Source organism: Leucoraja erinacea, chromosome 9, assembly GCF_028641065.1.
Source record: "Leucoraja erinacea ecotype New England chromosome 9, Leri_hhj_1, whole genome shotgun sequence".
Lineage (NCBI taxonomy): Eukaryota > Metazoa > Chordata > Chondrichthyes > Rajiformes > Rajidae > Leucoraja > Leucoraja erinaceus.
The window spans coordinates 69,904,945-69,926,509 of NC_073385.1; the positions used below are offsets into that span (position 1 = coordinate 69,904,945).

At 44.5% G+C, this 21,565-nt stretch overlaps 1 protein-coding gene across 3 annotated transcripts in view; it reads left to right on the forward strand.

The window, feature by feature from the left end:
- rcor1 (REST corepressor 1) overlaps window positions 1-21,565 on the forward strand; it is a 98,219-nt gene that overhangs the window by 68,349 nt on the left and 8,305 nt on the right. For 2 of the 3 annotated variants that reach the window (XM_055641178.1, XM_055641181.1), the window contains exons 5-8: window positions 3,337-3,498; window positions 6,208-6,329; window positions 7,914-7,998; window positions 15,002-15,199. In XM_055641178.1, coding sequence (XP_055497153.1) covers window positions 3,337-3,498; window positions 6,208-6,329; window positions 7,914-7,998; window positions 15,002-15,199 — 567 coding nt within the window. The remainder of the gene's footprint in view (window positions 1-3,336; window positions 3,499-6,207; window positions 6,330-7,913; window positions 7,999-15,001; window positions 15,200-21,565) is intronic. The other variant, XM_055641179.1, reaches the window with a different exon arrangement.

Consider the following 21,565-nt stretch of genomic DNA (forward strand, 5'->3'; position numbering starts at 1 on the left):
ACACTCTCAAAGTGTTTATACTCTCAAAGGATCGTCTGATATTGGCCTCGGCGACTGGGATAATCGTGTCACTGTCGGCTGTGGGGGCCTGGGAAGGTACAGTTTTGCATTTTGCCACCAGTGCGTGATTGAGCTGCATCCACTCATTGTATTTTATCTAGGTTTTGTTTGAATATATATTTTTTTTAATTTAATGTTTAAGAAGGAACTGCAGATGCTGGAAAATCGAAGGTACACAAAAATGCTGGAGAAACTCAGCGGGTGAGGCAGCATCTATGGAGCGAAAGAAATAGGCAATGTTTCGGGCCGAAACGTTGAGTCTGAAGAAGGGTTTTGGCCCGAAACGTTGCCTATTTCCTCACTCCATAGATGCTGCTGCACCCGCTGAGTTTCTCCAGCATTTTTGTGTACCCTAAAAAAAATTAAAGTTTAGAGGTGAGGTGACTGTTGTTAAAGTCAAACCAGTATTTGACCAAAAGAGTCATTAAGGAACCCTGGTAAAAGTGAAGTTGGTGAGCACTGTGGGAAGAGCATTCCAGTGGCTGGTGTTGCACTTTACACAAGATGGTCATAGTTGTTGGGATCATCCCATACCCAGGGTCTTGTTACGGTGGTACAATGTCTCTAACCCAACACTCTTCACCGGGTTTATCAACAACTTTCCATGATAAGGTTAGTAGTTGGATGTCTGCTGTTAAAACAGACCTGGAACTTATAAGCAACTTAAATTTCATTTCCATCTTCCACAGAAAATAGTGATCCATGTATAAACCAATGTATAAATAAAGAAAGGACTGGACACTTGTAGGTGTAGGCTGAGAAGTGGCAGCTAGCTTTCACGCCAACCAACTTCCATGCAATGTCTCAGCTCCCCCTCAGCCCACTGGCTCCACATCTTCCTTTCTTCTTCCCGCCCCCCCCACCCTCGCATCAGTCTGAAGAAGGGTTTCGACCCGAAACGTTGCATATTTCCTTTGCTCCATAGATGCTGCCACACCCGCTGAGTTTCTCCAGCATTTTTGTCTACCCTCCATGCAATGACCATTTGTTCTCGAGGCTTTGCCATTACAGAATGACTTGCCATCAATACTTTTGTGGGTCACTTAACCAGGAACATGCCTGGAGCTGCCAAATAAATACTGCAGCTGCAAAAACAGCCTTGAGGGTGTATATACTCTTGTGAGACTTACGACCTAATATCCTTGAGCTTTTCACCATGTTCAAAGTACAATTCAGGAGTGCAACAAAATATTCTTCTCTTGAACAATGCTGAGGAACCTCGGGGCAAAGTAAACACTTTAACTGCTCTGTTTACAATCCTAAGTACTTATTTTTTTCCACCGTCATCCACTGCAGTCTCAGTACGATGTGCAAAATGCACCGAAGTTGATTGCCTGGAGTTCTCTGACAATTCTTGCTAAACCTGTGACCACCAAGAGAGATAAGGTAGGCGGCAGCTGCACAGGAATGCCACTACCTACAACTCTGTCTTCGTCTGATTTGGAGAGTCATCACCTCTGTTTAAATCCAGGAGCTTCATATCCAACAACAATTGTACTCCAGTCTGCAGAAGGGTTCCGATCCGAAAAGTTACTTATTCCTTTTCTCTAAAGATGCTGCCTGAGTCGCTGAGTTAAAATCCAGCATTTTGTGTCTATCTTTTGTATAAACCAGCATCTGCAGTTCCTTCCTGCACAAAACGTGGACCACCCTCAATAGAAGGACTGCGGTGATATAGAAAGTGGGCAATAAATAGTAAACCTTGCCAGTGGAATCTGAATTGCATGAATGGGTAAGATAAAAGGTAAACATCAGGCATTCATCGCCACCAGCATGGAATTTAATCATCCGTGTACATTCAACCGCAGTGCTCGTGGGGAATCCCAGATTTTAATCACGCCATGGAAATTGTTATTGATCAAAAACTCCACTGGGCCAGTCGGCAACAAAAGTAGTGCATCATCAATTGCAAATAGGAGGCAGGGTATTCAGTCATGACTGATGTCCTGTCTTCCCATCAACTGCATAATGTCCATCGTCTGACTGAGTTCATCACCAATACTTGGCCTTTGCGATTCTCAATTCAAATCCTGGAAGTTCTCGCCCAAAGAGGAGACTATGCTGTCAACTCCAGACCACAACAGTTCACGACACAGCTCAGCACCACCTCGGGAGTTATTAATAATACGCATAGAAACATAGAAAAACCGATGCAGGAGTAGGCCATTCGGCCCTTAGAGCCAGCACCACCATTCAATATGATCATGGCTGATCATCCACAATCAGTACCCCGTTCCTGCTTTTTCCCCATATCCCTTGATTCATTTAGCCCGAAGAGCTAAATCTAAGTCTTGAAAACATCCAGTGAATTAGCCTCCACTGCCTTCTGTGGCAGAGAATTCCACAGATTCATCTGGTGGCTGATTGCAGGGGGGGGGGGGGGGAGAGAAAGAGAGCGGAGGGGGTGTAAGACGGTGGACTTGGGTCCTTGTGTGTTGGATGCCGCAGTGCAGGGGAGGGGGTACAGAACAGGCAGTAGTTACTAGTCTTGGCAGGTGCCCACATCCCAGAGAAAGATATTAAATAGATGGGTGACACCCATTCAACACATTGGCAGCAGCTAGATTGAAAATTGTTCTGTTTAAAAAGGTTTTGATTGATGTGGAACCAATTCTTAGCAGTTTCTACATGGCATCCACTGAGGATCAGTCGTAACTTGTTACCTTTCAACTGTTTCAATGTACTAAAATGGATTCAGTTTAATATGTTATGGCACAGAATGTGAAATGCAGCAATACCTATGAAGAATTTTGTCACGATTGCGTTTGAGTTTGGTTTATTGTCACGTGTACCGAGGTACAGTGAAAAGCCTTTGTTACCATCGTGGATGTAAATGTGCAAAGTTGCTTTTATTTCACCTGCTTGTGCTCGTATCACTGCAAGTTTTTATGTTGAAAGAGTTTACAGATGAATCTGTTTTTCAGTTTGCCTCTTGGCTCCTCTATCCATGAGTGGTTCACATACAAGGAAATAACATTACCTATCTATGACTGGTCATCTTTTATTTAGTTGACTGATGTGAAACAGCATGAAACTTAGGATCTTTTGAAATTAATAATAAGTCCTTCCATTTTGGTGTTTAACTAGCCATTCAATAAGCTACCACTTTGGTCCTGTTGTGCTAGTAAATAATCAGACTTTGCCCCACAATATGTGCAGGTCTTCAACAATAGTAACCAGTTCAACAAATTATTCCACCTTTAGCGTGGAATGTTACTGTTTTGAGAATGGAGATTTTCTTTCACCCAGTGATGTTTTCCTTTCCACCTTCCGTAGGCCTTGGGTATGCTCTTTTGGCACAAGCATAACATCGAGAAGTCCTTGGCTGACCTTCCAAATTTTACGCCATTCCCAGACGAGTGGACAGTGGAAGACCGAGTGCTCTTCGAGCAAGCATTCAGTTTCCATGGCAAGACTTTCCACAGAATTCAGCAAATGGTAGGATTAAGTGATTTAAAAAAAAATTTAAACTTTCCACTTGTGTGTAAATGTCAATTATACATTTGTAGTCCCAGCATGAGGCATGTTTATTTTCTTTGACCATGTTCTTTTGAAACTTAGTGCCAGGTTGTGCTGAACTAGAATTACCTCACCTTTACTGTGTGTTTTCCTTAGTAGTAATCATTCCCTGGCTGTGAAGTTGCATGCATGGGTAGATTCCTGTGCAGGTCCTCCGAGGGGCTGAGACAGTGGCCCACAAAGCCGGCATCTGGTCGGCCATGGGAACGGATCTGCCTGCTCCGGCTGGGCCAGAGTTCCAGAGCCCCGGCTGCAGGGAGCTAATTCTATCCACCGGTGGGCAAAAGTCCCATTGAGGTCGAGATCGACCGCCTCACCCAGCCTAGGGGAGGGAGAACTTCCGACGGGCGGGGGGGGGGGGGGGGGATTTCAAATGTGCTCTTGTAATTTTGTCCAAATTTAAGGAGGTGATAGACCACCAGTTGCGACAAATTCTGTGGTGAACCTGTATAATATTAGCGCTTCTGTTTTGCAACATAGTTAGTTGCTAAATAATGGTTTTTGATAACTACATGACCTTGGATGCAAGTTTATGAAGGTACCAGATAGCCGGCCCACGCCCCGTGGGACTCCCAGTAACTGCCATTAGACTCCCTCCTGTAATAAAACCTATCAGTGGTCAAATACCTTGCTTTGGGGTGCAGGCTTCCCACTTAAAGGCGTCTAGCCTCTAAATAGGAACCTTGTGGGATATTCAGTAATCCCATTCTTAGTCGGACTTAGTCTCTTGAACTTGCAGCCTATCCCTACATGAAGCTCTTCCTAAACCGAGGTATGGAAATTGTCTGAGCCATTGGATCCTGTGTGTTGAAAGGTTTCTTTCACAAGGCTCGGCATGGCCTCTAAATGATTCTTTTTTGCTTAATGTTGATAATTTCATTAAGTAATGATAACCTATTGCAGCTGACATTTATTGTTTAGGTGGTACATTGCATGGACAAGAATCACTAATACAGTGATTTGTTGAGAGCACTCGTGTACTAAATCTGTGTAGGCAAGTAATTAGGAGTATATTTTCAAACAAGGAATGCTTCCCAAACTGTAGTGTACATAAAATAAAAAAGGATGTAGATAGGGTGGTCAGTCGGTCTGAAGAAGGCTCCCGCTCGTAACACCACCCATCCATGTTCTCCAGGGATGCAGCTGAACCCGCTGAGCTACTCCAGCACTTTATCTTTGTTTAAACATTAAATATGTTCCAAAGCATCACTGAAAATTACATTTTATAATCTCATTTAAACTACCTCCGCATTTCCATCTTTGCAGTATCAACAATTTGACTCGAGTCAAGAGTCAAGAGTCAATTTAATTGTCATTTGGACCCCTTGAGGTCCAAATGAAATGCCGTTTAGACTCCATGTACAAGGGTGGCTTAGTACGTTTGGAGATAATATTAAAGTGGGTGGAAAGGCACAAAAAGCTGGGGTAACTCAGGGTGACAGGCAGCATCTCTGGAGAGAAGGAATGGGTGATGTTTTGGGTCTCGACCCGAAACGTCACCCATTCCTTCTCTCCAGAGATGCTGCCTGTCCCGCTGAGTTACTCCAGCTTTTTAGAAACATAGAAAATAGGTGCAGGAGGAGGCCATTCGGCCCTTTTTGTGCCTGTGTTCGGTTTAAACCAGCATCTGCAGTTCCTTGTTACACATTAAAGTGGGTGGTATTGTAGACAGTGAAGATGGTTATAAAATATTACAGCAGGATCTTGATCAGCAGGGCAAGTGGGCTAAGGAATGGCTAATGGAGTTTAATGCAGATAAGTGCATGGTGTTGCTTTTTGGTGTCAAACAGGATCTTCACAGTGAATGGCAGGGCCCTGGGGAGTGTTGTGGAGCAGAGGGATCAAGGAGTACAGGCACATAGTTCACTGAAAGTGGCATCACTGGTCGATAGTGTAGTGGAGAATTTGGAGGCCGCATTTGAATGTTGTGTTCAGTTTTGGTCACCCTGCTGTAGGATGTATGTCATTAAGCTGAAAAAGATGCAGAGAAGATTTACGATGTTGCCAGGACTCGAAGGCCTGAGCTAATGGAGAGGTTGAGCAGGCCAGACTTTATTCCTTGGAGCAGAGGAGGCTGAGGGGTGAACCTATCGAGGTGTATGAAATCATAAGGGGAATAGATTGGCTGAATGTTCAGTCTTTTACCCAGAATAGGAGAATTGAGAACCAGACAAAGGACATTTATTATCACATACACCAATTGGTGTAGTGAAATTTGACTTCCCAGAGGATAGACACTTAAAGGAACTCCAGCGGACTTGGCTTTAAGAAAACTGGCTCCGTTGCGTTTCTGATGCATTTCTCTGCTGTACGATCAGGTCACCTTCATGTGTACCTTTATGACCAGTGTATATGTAATTATAGATATGAATACAAGAACTGGGGCATTTGCCCCTGTAGTCTCTTCAGCCTTATTCACCTATCTGGCAAATCAAAGCCAGATGTCTGCATGGTTTATATATTTAGCTCATCCTTTTCAACTTCCCCCGATTGTTAGTTCATGAATTTATTAATCGTAGATTTGCGGTGCACTCTTTGATTTGAAATCTTCCTTTGATAAAGGTACAACCGTGAGTTGACATATTTAACTGGATTTTGCTTTTTGTACTTCATTTGTGCATCTTACAGCTGCCTGACAAATCCATCGCTAGCCTGGTAAAGTTTTATTACTTGTGGAAGAAAACGCGGACCAAGAGCAGTGTAATGGATCGTCATGCCCGCAAGCAGATGAAAAGGGATAAGGAAGGAAGGTAATTCAATGTGGTGCCCGACATTTCTTCTTATTCTGATTCATTTAATTGTGCTGCAAACATTTTAGACAAAGTACTACAGTAGCTCAGCAGCTCAGACAGCATCTCTAGAACGTTTCAGCTGTCGATTTGTGTTGGGAACCTTCTTGAGACTGATTGTAGGGGATGGGTGCAAAGAAAGCTGGAAGAGAGGAGAAACAAAAGCTAGCAGGTGATAGGTGATCACAGATGAGGGTTTTTTTATAGGCAGTTGGTTGGATAAAGGCCAAAGATGAAAGTAATATTTGTTTTAAACCCTCACCTGTATCCACCTATCACACTTGGGGCACTTTATCCTGCCCCTTCTCTTTTCCAGCTTTCTTTTCCCCATACAACCAGTCTGAAAAAGGGTCCTGACCCAAAACATTACCTATCTATGTTTTCCAGAGATGCTGCCTGACCCACCGAGTTACTCCAGCACTCTGTCCTCTTTTGTAAACGAGTGGCTGCAGCTCGTTATTTCTACATTCTAAAACTACACAGATATTGGTTTTTGTTTTTCAGGTTTGGTGTAGGATGGGAATATTTGGCAGGTTGTTACTTTGCAATAACAAGACTTTTTTATTTGCAAAATTATTGCGTGTAGTTTTGTCTTTTTGGGGTGGATGTGTAAGTATTTGGTAAATGTTGCCTTTGAGTAATGAATTGCCAAATTGTTGAATTCTATGATGTATCTGCAAGGTTGCGTTTATAGAGAGTTGTAGAGTAATACAGTGTGGAAACCGGCCCATTGGCCAAACTCTCCCAGCTACACTAGTCCCACTTGCTGGAGCTTGGTCCATATCCCTCCAAACCTGTCCAACTGTTTCTTAAATGATGGGATAGTCCCACCCTCTGGCAGCTTGTTCCATATACCCACCATCCTTTGTGTGGAAACATTTATCCCTCTGATGCCTATTAAACCGTTTCCCCTTCACCTTGAACCTATGTCCTCTGGTCCTCGATTCCCCTATACTGTGTAAAAAAGACTGTGCATCTACCCGATCTATTCCTCTCATGATTTTGTATACTTCTATCAGACCGCCCTTCTAGAGACCCAGCATACTCAACCTCTCCCTATAGCTCACACCCTCTAGTCCTGGCAACATCATTGTAAGTTTTTTCTGAACTCTTTCAAGCTTGACAATGCCCAGAACTGAACACAATATTCTAAATGCGGTCTCATCAACGTCTTATACAATTGCCCAGTCCATCACCGGCTTTGACCTCCCAACTTCTATTCGCAATACTCTGACTAATGAAGGCCAAAGTCCCAAAAGCCTTTTTGACACCTTATCTACCTGCGACTCCACCTTCATGGATCCATGCACTTGTGCACCTAGATCCCTCTGCTCTATAACACTACCCAGAGGCCTACCATTTACTGGGTAGGTCCTGCCCTTGTTCGACATCCCAAAATGCCACACCTCGCACTTCTCTGTATTAAATTCCATCAACCGTTATTCCTCTGCCCACCTGGCCAATCGATCCAGATCCTGCTGCAATCTTTCACAACCATCTTCACTATCTGCTTTTGTATCATCAACCACTAACTTTGTTCTGCAGTGGTGATGAGATTGAAGAGCCGAGTGTAACTACAACCAGTATAGTTGACAGCGAAACAGATCCGAACAAAGAAGCAAAGAAAGAGGTGAGTTGACTTTGTTTTTCTTTCTAATCAGCTCTGCAATTTGAATTTGTCGGCCTGTGCCCCACCAGATTGTGTAAACGCAAGTTTTAAGTAGAAATTCAAGTTGTGATTGTGGCTGGAAAAAAACAAATTATAATTGGAAATTAATATTCTCACACTCCAGAACCTGTCTATTGTAAAATATAATCAATTTGAGTACAATTCCATTCATTTGAATTCCAAATCCATAGTAAACTCATAACAGCCTGTCTGAATATTACCAGCTATCATTCAGTCAAATGATACTGACTCATTTACAACACTTTTGCATGTTTTTTGAATTTAAATTGTTTTAAACCAAATGATCCTCAGCATCCCAGCCTATTTTGCTGATTAAATGTGAGGCCAGTGATCAATAGCCACGAGGTACAGTGGAGCAGCGGGTGCGACAAAGTGGTGCAGCCATAGCATTGCTGATGTACGGAGCTTGTATGCTCTCCCTGTCACCACGTGTTTTCTCCGGGTGTTTCCTCTCACATTCCAGAGGCGTGCAGGCTTGTAGGTTAATCGGCTTGTATAAATTGTCCCCATTGTGTAGGATGGTACTAGTGTATGGGTTATCACTGGTTGGGTGGACTCGGTGGGCCAAAGGGTCCATTTCTACGCTGGATCTCTAAACACAACTAAATTCATTTGTAATTTATATTTTGTGCACTTATCCCATGGAAGCAAGATAACATTGTTGCTTAAAACATTTGCTCACTGCTTACAGTACCCTCCATAATGTTTGGGACAAAGACCCATCATTTATTTATTTGCCTCTGTACTCCACAATTTGAGATTTGTAATAGAAAAAAAAATCACATGTAGTTAAAGTGCACGTTGTTAGATGTTAATGGGTATTTTTATTCATTTTGCTTTCACCATGTAGAAATTACAGCTGTGTGTATACATAGTCCCCCCCATTTCAGGGCACCATAATGTTTGGGACACATGGCTTCACAGGTGTTTGTAATTGCTCAGGTGTGTTTAATTGCCTCCTTAATGCAGGTATAAGAGAGCTCTCAGCACCTAGTCTTTCCTCCAGTCTTTCCATCACCTTTGGAAACTTTTATTGCTGTTTATCAACATGAATAATAATAATAATAATACATTTTATTTATGGGCGCCTTTCAAGAGTCTCAAGGACACCTTACAAAAATTTAGCAGGTAGAGGAAAAACATGTAAGGGGAATGAAAAAAATAGTGGAGACATGTTAGTACACAAAGTAAAGAAAGAATTCAATTCAAAACACAATATGAGGCAATTAATGCACAGATGAAAAGGGAGGGGGACGTGGGGCTAAGGATAGGCAGAGGTGAAGAGATGGGTCTTGAGGCGGGACTGGAAGATGGTGAGGGACACGGAATTGCGGATCAGTTGGGGGAGGGAGTTCCAGAGCCTGGGAGTTGCCCTGGAGAAGGCTCTGTCCCCAAAACTGCAGAGGTTGGACTTGTGGATGGAGAGGAGACCGGCTGATGTGGATCTGAGGGACTGTGAGGGTTGGTAGGGGGAGAGGAGGTCAGTGAGATATGGGGGGGGGCAGATGGTGGAGGGCTTTGTAGGTGAGGATCAGGATTTTGTAGGTGATCCGGTGGGAGATGGGAAGCCAGTGAAGTTGTTTGAGGACTGGAGTGATGTGATGCTAGGATTTGGTGTGGGTGATGAGTCGGGCGGCTGCGTTCTGGACCAGTTGGAGTCGGTTGATGTAGGTGGAGCTGATGCCAAGGAGAAGTGAGTTGCATAGTCCAGTCGGGAGGAGATGAAGGCATGGATGAGTCTTTCAGCAGCGGGAGGTGTGAGAGAGTGTCTGAGTTTGGCGATGTTGCGGAGATGAAAGAAGGAGGTTTTAATGACATGGCGGATGTGAGGCTCAAGGGAGAGGGTGGAATCAAAGATCACGCCAAGGTTGCGGGCCTGGGGAGATGGGGAGACAGTGGTGCCGTCGATGGTGAGAGTGGGGTTATTGATTTTGCTGAGTGTGGCTTTGGAGCCTATGAGGAGGAATTCTGTCTTATCGCTGTTGAGTTTGAGGAAGTTATGTTGCATCCAGGTTTTTATAGCTGACAAACTGGAGTTGATATGGGAGAGGGGGTGGTTGTGGGGGGATTTGGTGCCGAGGTAGATCTGGGTGTCATCGGCGTAACAGTGAAAGTCCAGGTTGAAGTGGCGGAGTATCTGACCAAGGGGGAGGATGTAGATGATGAAGAGGAGGGGGCCGAGTACGGAACCTTGGGGAACGCCTTGAGTGACTGTGGCTGTAGCAGAGGTGTGGTTGTGGAGAGAGATGAAGTGGGATCTGTTGGAAAGGTAGGAACGGAGCTAGCTGAGTGCAGAGTCTTCAATGCTGAGGTCTTTGAGTCTGGTGAGCAGGATGTTATGGTTCACTGTATCGAAGGCTGGGCTCAGGTCGAGGGGGATGAGGATGTTGAGGGAACCAGTGTCAGCAGAGTTGAGGAGGTCGTTAAGGACTTTGAGGAGAGCAGTTTCTGTGCTATGGAGGGGGCGAAAGCCAGATTGGAGGGGTTCAAGTAGGTTATACGCAAGGAGGTGGGAATTAAGTTGCGATGCAACGATACGCTCCAGGGTTTTTGAAAGAAAGGGGAGGTTTGAGATTGGGCGGTAGTTAATGAGAGAGGAGGGATCAAGACCAGGTTTCTTTAAGATTGGTGTGACAACAGCAGTTTTGAAAGCGGTGGGGACAATTCCTTGGGACAATGAGGAGTTGAAGAGATTAGTGAGGTAGGGGCAGAGAACGGGGAGGCAGGACTTCAGCAGGGGAGTGGGGAGAGTTTCGAGGGAGCGGGTAGTGGGTTTGGAAGAGCTGATGCCATGAGGACCAAAGTTGTGCCAATGAAAGTCAAATAAGTCATTAAGAGACTGAGAAACAAGAATAAAACTGTTAGATACATCAGCTAAACCTTAGGCTTACCAAAATCAACTGTTTGGAACATCATTAAAAAGAAAGAGAGTACTGGTGAGCTTACTAATCGCAAAGGGACTGGCAGGCCAAGGAAGACCTCCACAGCTGATGACAGAAGAATTCTCTCTATAATAAAGACAAATCCCCAAACACCTGTCCGACAGATCAGAAACACTTTTCAGGTGTGGATTTGTCAATGACCACTGTCCGCAGAAGACTTCATGAACAGAAATACCCGTTTGCCAAGAACGAATGAATAATATATACTTGTCCTCTTCCGGTTTGCGTTGTTTTTAGATTTGCGTAGAAATTTACCCGATAGGGCTACGATTTTTCGCCACCTCCTGTGCTGCAAGTTTTATTCCAATCGATGAAATATTACAAAAGTTATTCGTCTGTCATTTGCCGGGATGGCGACGCCCCTTCCGGCACCAGCTGTCAATCATTGGCGGCGAGAATAAAGCTGAAGGGGCGGAGTGAGCAGAGGCCGTGTTCCGCAGGCAGGGCTGTGTCTGCTGGTGGCGGCGGCTACCGACACGACGTGCCGAGTGCGGCCAGGGCTGGTGAGTGCGGTCAGAGCCAGACGCACACACCTCCCTCACCCCCCCCCCCCCCCCCCCCCCCCCCCCCCCCCCCCCCCCCCCCCACTGCCCCACCCCCCACACCCCCCCACAACACCCCACCCCCCCACCCCCCCCCCCCCCCCACACACACCCCACCCCCCCCCATCTCACACACCACCCCCCCCCATCACCACACCCCCCCCCACACACACACCACCCCCCCCACCACACACACCACCACCCCCCCCATCACACACACCCACCCCCCCATCACCACACCACCCCCCCCCCCCCCATCACACACACACACCCCCCCCACCACCACACACACCACCCCCCCCATCACACACACCACCCCCCCCACCCCCCCCCCCACCCACACACACCCACTCACACACACTCTCACCCCCCCCCACCACCCCCCACTCACACACACCTCACACACCCACCCCCCCACACACACACCCCCCCTCACACACACACCCACACACACCCACACACACCCACCCCCACACACACCCCCCCCACTCTCAACCCCCCTCCCCCACACACACACCCTCACACACACACCCCCCCCCCACCCACACACACACACCCTCACACACACACACACCCCCCCACACACACCCACCCACCCACACACCCCCCCACACCCACCCACACACAACCCCTCCCCCCCACCCCCCCCCACCCCACCCCCCCCCCACCCCCACCACCCCCCCCCCACCACCACACCACCCCCCCACCACACACACACCACCCCCCCCACACACACACCACCCCCCTCACACACACCACCCCCCTCACACACACACCACCACACACACCACCCCCCTCACACACACCACCCCCCCTCACACACACCCACCCACACACACACCACCCCCCTCACTCACACACACCACCACACACACCACCCCCCCTCACACCCACCACACACACCACCCCACCACACACACCCCCCCCCACACACACACCCACACACACACACCACCCCCACCACAACACACCACCCCCCCACACACACACCACCCCCACACCACGCACCACGTCGCACCACCCCTCCCCCTACCCCGCACACACCCCCTCCCCCGATAACTTCAAATTCCTGGGTGTGCATATTTCCGAAGATCATTCCTGGACCCAACACACCGATGCAATTATAAAGAAGGCACATCAGTGACTCTAATTCCTGAGGCGATTAGGGAGATTCGGCATGTCGAAGAGGATTCTCCTAAACATCTACAGGTGCACAATAGAGAGCATTCTGACTGGCTGCATCGTGGCCTGGTTCGGCAACTTGAACGTCCAGGAACAAAAAAGACTACAGAACGTTGTGACCACTGCCCAGCCCATCACCGGCTTTGACCTCCCCACCGTCGAAGGGATCTATCGTAGTCGCTGCCTCAAAAAGGCAGCCAGAATCATCAAGGATCCACACCATCCTGGCCACACACTCATTTCACCATTGTCATCGGGAAGAAGGTGCTGGAGCCTGAAAACTGTAACGTCCAGGTTCAGGAACAGCTTCTTCCCTACAGCCATCAGGCTATTAAACACAACAGCGAATAAGCTCTGAGCTCTGAACTGGAAAATACTATTATTGCACTATATTTGTTATTTATTGAACTTTTTTTTTCTCTTACCCCGTTATGTACTATGTTTACATATTCACATATTCTGTTGTGCTGCAGCAAGTAAGAATTTCATTGTCCCATAATAAAACACTCTTGACTCTTGAGCTACTGCTCGTGGTAAAAAAGCTGTTTTTATGTATTTGACAGCCCAGAGTCGCCTTCCAGTGGGAAGTGCTTCAACAAGTTTGTGGCCAGGTTGAGAGGGGTCAGAGATGATCTTACCAGCTCGCTTCCTGGCCCTTGCAGTGTACAGTTTGTCAATGGGGCGAAGGTTGCAGCCAACGACCTTCTTGGCTGATCGAATGATGCGCTGCACCCTCCGGATGTTGTGCTTGGTGGCTGAGCCAAACCAGACCATGATGGAGATGGTGAGGACAGGACTATCATTGCCTTTGGCAGATTGTGTTTTCTCAGCTGCCGCAGAAAGTACATCCTCTGTTGGGCCTTTTTGACTGTAGAGTCGATGGTGGCCTCCCATTTAAGGTCCTTGGAGACAACTGTGGTTGTACTTAAAAGAGCAGCTTAAAAGGTCTTGTGGACAGATGACAAAGATTAACTTATATCAGAGTGATGGCAAGAGCAAAGTATGGAGGAGAGAAAGATCTGCCCAAGATCCAAAGCATGCCACATCATCTGTGAAACACGGAGGTGTTATGGCCTGGGCATGTATGGCTGCTGAAGGTACTGACTCACTTATTTTTGATGATACAACTGCTGATGGTGGTAGCATAATGAATTCTGAAGTGCATAGACATATCCTATCTACTTGTTCAAACAAATGTCTCAAAACTAATTGGCTGGCGGTTCATTCTACAGCAAGACAATGATCCCAAACGCACTGCTAATGCAAAAAGGGTTTTTCAAAGCTTGAAAAAATTGTCAATTCTTGAGTGGCCAAGACAAGCACCTGACCTGAACCCAATTGAGCATGCCTTTTATATGCTGATGAGAAAACTGAAGGAGATTAGCCCCCAAAACAAGCATAAGCTTGTGGCTACAATCATCACCAGAGAAGAAACCCAGCAACTGGTGATGTCCATGAATCACAGACTTCAAGCAGTCATTGCATACAAAGGATATGCAACAAAATACTAAACATGACTACTTTCATTTACATAACATTGCTGTGTCCCAAACATTATGGAGCCCCGAAATGGGGGGACTATGTATAAACACTGCTGTCATTTCTACATGGTGAAACCAAAATGCATTAAAATGGCCTTTATTAAAATCTGACAATGTGCACTTTAACCAAATGTGATTTTTGTTATTACAAATCTCAAATTGTGGAGCACAGAGGCAAATAAATAAATGACGGGTCTTTGTCCCAAACATTATGGAGGGTATTGTACATAGTGGAGAAAGAACTACCAGCAGTCACTGACCTTGTGGTATATTCTCAACCGTTGGCAAAGCTAAATGTGGGTAGCCAAGGCAGTCTGAATTTAGCTACTCCAGATTAATTAAAGGGACTCCAATCTTAGTTTGTGTCATATTTCTGTTATTTATGTACAGATCATGAGTCATGGGCTGGGCTGGAAATATAAAGGCTAATATTTAAAAATTGAATTACAAATTTGTCAAATTACTATGCATCAGAAATGTCTAATTACTATGCATCTCTGTCTGAAGAAGGGTCTCGACCCGAAACGTTGCCCATTTCCTTCGCTCCATAGACGCTGCCTCACCCGCTGAGTTTCTCCAGCATTTTTGTCTACCTTCGATTTTCCAGCATCTGCAGTTCCTTCTTAAACATGCATCAGAAAGAAGTACTTTTCAATGTACACCTATATTCTGGATTAGTAATGAGAATTTTTAAATTCCTACAATCTTTTAATCTGTGGCACTTTTTTTCTAACAGCAGGGTTGTCAAACTGTAAAAAGTGTCCCACCAAAGAAAGAGACACGAACAGTCCAAGGAAAGCAAAGAATAAGTCAGAAGCCTCCAAACGGGATGTTTCTTCTTCAAGAGGATCTTGATGCTTTGTGTACAGGTTCTGGCGCTGCTAACTCTGTCCTCAGGCAGCTTGACATGGAGCTGGTCTCACTTAAACGTCAAGTAAGCTCTGTATCTTCCTTTCAATTGCATCCACTAAACAGATGTTTAAATAACTTGGAAAGCTTTTTTTCTACTAATAGTTTTCCATTGTACTTCAATATAATAATGGTCTGGGGGGGGGGGGGGGGGGGTGGAAAATAGTGAGGGAAGTAGGAAAATGAAACTTCTCTTGGCTTAATCTGAGCCTTCCTGCCTAATACCCACAGTACAGGTGACTGGGTGGGAAGAGGGAGTGGGAAACAGCCGGTTACCCTCTGCACCCGCTTCACAAAATATTGTTTATTCCACCGACTTTGTGAACAAATTTTATTCCGTATCACAAATTCTTTGGTAATGATTTGTGAATTGTGTAAGGGCAATTTGTTACTGGAGTTGCCGTATCACAGGGAACACCCGTACTATTAAAGCAGAAACACCACGTGAAAAATTATGATTAATATGCTTGCGCTTTCTATTTGGGAATAAAACTGGAAATGTGCAGAAAGTGCCTGGAAATATGTTTTAAAAACATCTGGATCGTGTTTTGGGACTTGGCGTCCAATCAGCGCTTAATTAAGTTATTAATAATACTTTTGACGTACATTAATTCCTGAAGAGGTTCTAGAACAAGACTCTGGGCATCCTTTTCTCCAAGTATTTTGTCATTTGCCTTTGTTCTTGTGGTTGGAATGCTGCAGAATTGAATTCTGTAAAGTGGCCTCATGCGTGCCTCTTGCCCACACTAACCTGGTTGGATGTGATAGTCTGTTGGATCTCCCTATCTTTGGGTCCAGACCACTTCATAGCCTGTGGCATAGTTGTTCTAACACCTTGCCTCTGAAATTCGCCCAACATGGTTGATTCAAGGTAATGTTCTTATTTCTGTCAAAGCTGTCATTGATTTTTGGTTCCTAAATTTCACTTGGTATTCCAACAAAACTACTTTTTTTAACTTATAATTGATGTAACCAACAATTGCTTGAAATATGAAAGCAAGTAAAGTTAGTGAAAATATATAAAAATGCACAATTATGATGTTTTAAGCTAAAATAATATAAAAAATCATTAGGGGAAAATGAGAAGCTAAAATTGAAAATGCGATAAGCACTCGGTAGGTTAGGTGGTAAATATACAGAGAGAGAAAAGGCCATATCAGGTCACTGGCCCAATTTAGATGTGAAAGGTAACAACTGGGATGTAAAAGGTCTAAAAAGCTAGTTTCTCAATTACATGTGAATGCAAATATTTGCCAGTGTTAATGACTAATTGACTGATTAACTTCACAGATGCTGCCTGATCTTCTGAGTGCTTTCGGCATTTTCTATAATCTCTTGCATATTTATCCCGACTGAAAATGCTACTGCTTTCAAATGGAATGACATAAAGCAAATTAAATTTCATGTATTAAAGAGCAAAGTTCTTTCATTTCAAGGTTTTCGAAGCAAAGGAGATATGATTTGCAAATACTCTCAAATTCTAGAAAAAAGACCAATCTTATCTTTATTTAGCAACATTATTCTCTTGTGCTTTTTCAACATGCCTTTCCCCCTATAACAGATCTACTACAGGTCCTTGAGCATGATGTGGTCTACATCAGCCGCATGCCAGCTGCAAGTGCCCTCCCGTAGAACCATTAACCTACTTTGAAACACAATGATGTGCAGAGTTACCATGGCATTTCCTTTGTTCAAGTAGTGCAACGTAGAGTACTGACATAAAATAATGTATGCCTAAATCAGTGGATAATCTTGCTTAAACCACAGCTCTGCCCTTTGCCTTTTGAATATTTCATTTCTGATTTCTTTCTGCATTGGCTTTAGCTGTTGTTACAAAGGCTTAGTTGCTTTTTCGATGCCCCACTGTTTTACCCGTTTGAATGTAAATGAAACATTTTGCAGGAGAATATGGATAAGGTGTTCACCAGTTACAGCAAAGCACCATATTATTATTTCCATTCAGAATGCATGTGATATCAAGGCGAATTTACGAGCATTTAATTGACAATTTCTTTATTTAAAGTCTGATATATTGTGTTTACATATTGACTCTGGTCTGAGCTTACACTTTGATGGGTCCACATGAGACATACAACCACTATTTGCAAAGTTGTGATGTCCAGCAATAGCAATGCCATTAAATTGCTCAGTTATCATTTAAGTTGTAATATGTTCATAGGTCAATGAAGTAAAAACATTTAACATAAAGCGAAATAGAGACATTTGAACATAACATGGGAGTGAAATTGAATAAAAAGTACTACAAGCTATGAAGAAATAAAACAATGATTTTTCAAATCATGGATTTTTCTAATCTGAAATATTGACAGTCTGCACATTCAACATGCAGTTTGGTGATTTTCTATGTGCCAATTTAAAACAGTTATAGATTAATCAAAGTGCTTTGAAGTTTTTTGTACTGAGATTGTGAATAAAATATTGAAGTTGATGTTGGAAAGCTGTGTTGATTGATGCTGAGGACTGCAACAGCACAGCCTGTGGAGATGTCAAGGTATCATGAAAGTAGTGCCTTCACTTCCATGTATAATTGTTTTTTTACCGATTAATTACAGATTCAAACTAGTTTATTATCTTATACGCCAGGGTCCAATTAAATGTTTTCACATGAAGCTGGCAAAGTAAACGGTATATATCTTGATGATAAATACAGCTACGCACACAATTGAGTGCGATTGCTGGAATTGAAAAAAAAATCACAACTGAAGTAAAAACGGGAAAGATTTGAGGCACTTGGCAGCTCGAATGTTTCGGATCAATGACTTGATCAGAACGGGAAATGAGGGAACAGTTAGTTTCACGTTGCAGTGAGGATGGAGGAGGGGTGAGTAGGGCAAAGGTGATGTCTCTTGATAGTGTAGACGATCAGAAGCTTTTTCTCAGGATGGAAATATCAAATACTGGAGGGCATAGCTTTAAGGTTAGAGGGGCTAAGTTTAAAGGAGATATCGTGCATGGTGGTGAGTGCCAGAGGTGGTAGTGGAGGAAGATGCAATACTGGCATTTTAAGAGACCTTTAGGTAGGCAGGTGGATATGGAGGGAGATTGATTATGTGCAGGTGGATGAGAGTTGGTCTTGGCATCATGTTTGTCTCAGACATTATGGTCTGAAGGGCCTGTGCTGTACTGTTGTACGTTAAGACTGGCAATGTACTGTCTGGTTAATAAACTAATGGGGAAGTTGAGAGAGGAAATGAAAGGATATGTAAAAGTTGAGGAATGCAGACTACAACTATTGCAGGGAACTGGAACAAAGAGGAGAATGCTGGAAATACCCAGCATATAGGGAAGATTTGTGTAGACGCAAAAGCTGACTTACTGTTACAGACACAAAACCATTTGTTCATTTCCATCCCCTTTCCCTCTTTACATGCCCATCTCTGACTCTTCCTATGGCTTTCTCGATTTGTCTTCATCTCGCGATAGATTAGTCAACAAACATATTATTAAATGTCCACAGACTCAAACTGTGGGCAGCACGGTGGCACAGCAGTAGAGCTGACAGAGACCCCTGTTCGATCCTGACCTCGGGCGCTGTCTGTGCGGAGTTTGCACGTTCTCCCGGTGACCGCCTGAATTTCCTCTGGGCGCTCCGGTTTCCTCCCATATTCCAAAGATCCGCAGGTTTGTAGGTTAATTGACTTATGTAAATTGTCCATAGTGTGTAGGACAGTGCTAGTGTATGGGGTGAGTGCTGGTTGGCACGGTCTCTGGGCTGAAGGGCCTGTTTCTATGCTTGTTCTCTTAACTAAACTAACCAATCTCAACTTCCACCAAGCCTGTAAGCATTCCATTCTTCAGTCTCAGTAAACATTGATCTGATAAGTGGTTCTGCAAAAGTACCTCTGAGATGTCCTCCTCCGTCCTTGAATCTTCCCACACCCATTAAATGCATCGCATCGATTTCCTACACCTACCCTCCCAACCACTCCGTGACAGAGCAAGGATTTAGTTGGCCTGGTCCTCACTGTCCACCCTCGGCAGTCATTATTGTCAAACGTTCATTGATAATTTGCATCACCATGAATGAGATTCTACCACCTGACATGTATTCCTTTCCATTCAACAAACTGAAAGGACCATTCCCTTTACAACTTCCTGATCTGCTCGTCCATCTCCACCAACAGCTCTCCTCTTTTCCTATGCAATCTTGAGATATGAAATCTCCCATTTCTCCCTAAGGTAGACAAAAAGCTGGAGTAACTCAGCGGGCCAGACCGCATCTCTGGAGAAGAGGAATTGTTGACGTTTTGGGTCGAGACCCTTCTTCAGACCGAGCGTCATGGAAAAGGGAAACGAGAGATATAGACGGTGATGTAGAGAGATATAGAACAAATGAATCAAAGATATAAAAATCAAAGCAAAAAAGTAACGCTGATGAAGGAAACAGGCCATTGTTAGCTGTGGCCTAGGTGAACACGAGTTATGGACAATTAGACTCAAGACGACTTTGAAGCTGGTACAACTTGGGGGGGGGGGGGACAGAGAGAGAGAGGGAATGCAAGGGTTACTTGAAGTTGAAAGTTACTTGAATCAATATTCATCCCACTGGGCTGTAAGCTGCACAAGCGAAATATGCCTTTGGCCTCATTCTGACAATGGAGGAGGCCTAGGTCAATTTAAACCAGCATCTGCAGTTCCTTCCTGCACATCCCATTTCCCCCTCCCATTTCTCCCAAATGCAGATTGGCTGTCCACTTTGCAAAGTTCTCCCTCATAGTTAGAACTGAGCTTGTTACCTGTCGCTGAGACACTAGCCCACCTTTTGGCATTGTTCCAATGAGACCCAACTCATTAAGAAATAGCACATCTTCCATCGGGACCTGCTGCAGGGTATTCAACTATTTCAGGTAACCTTTATTCAGTTTGTATTGGAACCGGGCAGTGCTGCTTTAAGGTTATCTACTTATAATACTACCTCAGCTCTTCTGTCTCCACAGATACTGCCTGACGTGCAGCACATTCCAACAATCTCCTTTTGTTCTCGGCTCTCTGCATCAGCTCTGACCTGCATTTCACAGCTTACACATATCCCTTATTTAACTCTTAGTAATGGAGTCCACATGTTCAAACAAAGAAATGCAGGTGGTGGTTTATATCAAAGACGGGCACTGTGCTGGAATAATTCAGCGGGTCAGGCAGCATCTCTGGAGAAAAGACCTTTTTCTCCACAGATGCTGCCTGACCCACCGAGTTACTCCGTTACTAAACACTTTGTGGCTAACTTTGGAAACATTGTCAGTGAACCGTTACCTCAGCCTATCCAAAACATTCCCTCGGTTCCATCCAACCTCCCCCAACCCCTCTGTAGCTTGAAACTAACGATTCATTGCTTTTACAATTCTTCAACTTTTTAAAAGTTTTAAAGGGAAGTTTTAAAAACAAACAATGCTGTAGATATGCAGCTTCTATGGAGAGAGAGAGAGACATGTTGGGCCCATAATGTTTCATGTACATATACTGTTTTATAAATGTATCTTGAAGAAAAATGAGCATAAATCTTTAATGATGTACAACATGTGATCCCTGTAATGTGACCATGCATTGCAAAGAGGTCATTTTATCTGTACTGTCACGTCATGAGAGTTGATGACCAGGTGTAGATTCTTGGGCCACTTGAGCCTTTTCCACCGTTCAGTAAAATCATGGCTGATCATTTAGCTCTGACCCATATTCAATTATACACTATCCACATAATTTTTCATTCCCTTAATCTCCAAGCGTGTATGGATCTGTTTGAACATTTAGGTTTTTACTATTGACACATGCACCAAGGTACAGTGAAAAGCTTTGCTTTGCTTTGCATGCATGCTATCCAAACAGATCAGAGATACCATACTTGTACAAACTTAAGTACAATAGACAATATAATACAATAGACATTAGACAAAATGCAAAAGGGAAGATGCAGAGTGCAGAATATAGTTCTCTGAATGTACTCTGACTGAGCCTCCGCCATTGCCGAAAGTCCCGATTGTCCCAAATCTAAACGGCAGAGTGAATATTTTCAAGGAGCAGGACAGAAGAGAAGCTGATAGAGGCATATCAAAGGTTATGGGGAGAATGCAGGTGATTGGGGTTGAGAGGGAAAAGTAGATCAGCCATGATTGAATTGTGGGGCAGGCTTGAGCAGCATGGGCTAATTCACCTGCGTCTTACGATGTGTTCACTATGTATGGGAGAGGGGAAGATTGGGGGTGATGATGGAAGGAGAGTCTGATGGAGGGTAGAGGTTGATGAGACCTCCAGTTTGCCCACCGCCTCAGTGCTCCAGCCAGTCCCTATCGTCTGCATCAAACTTGCACCCCTCCTTCCAGCCACTTCTACTCCAATCCATTGAGGAATATTAAACCATCTTCTCACCAGTTACTGA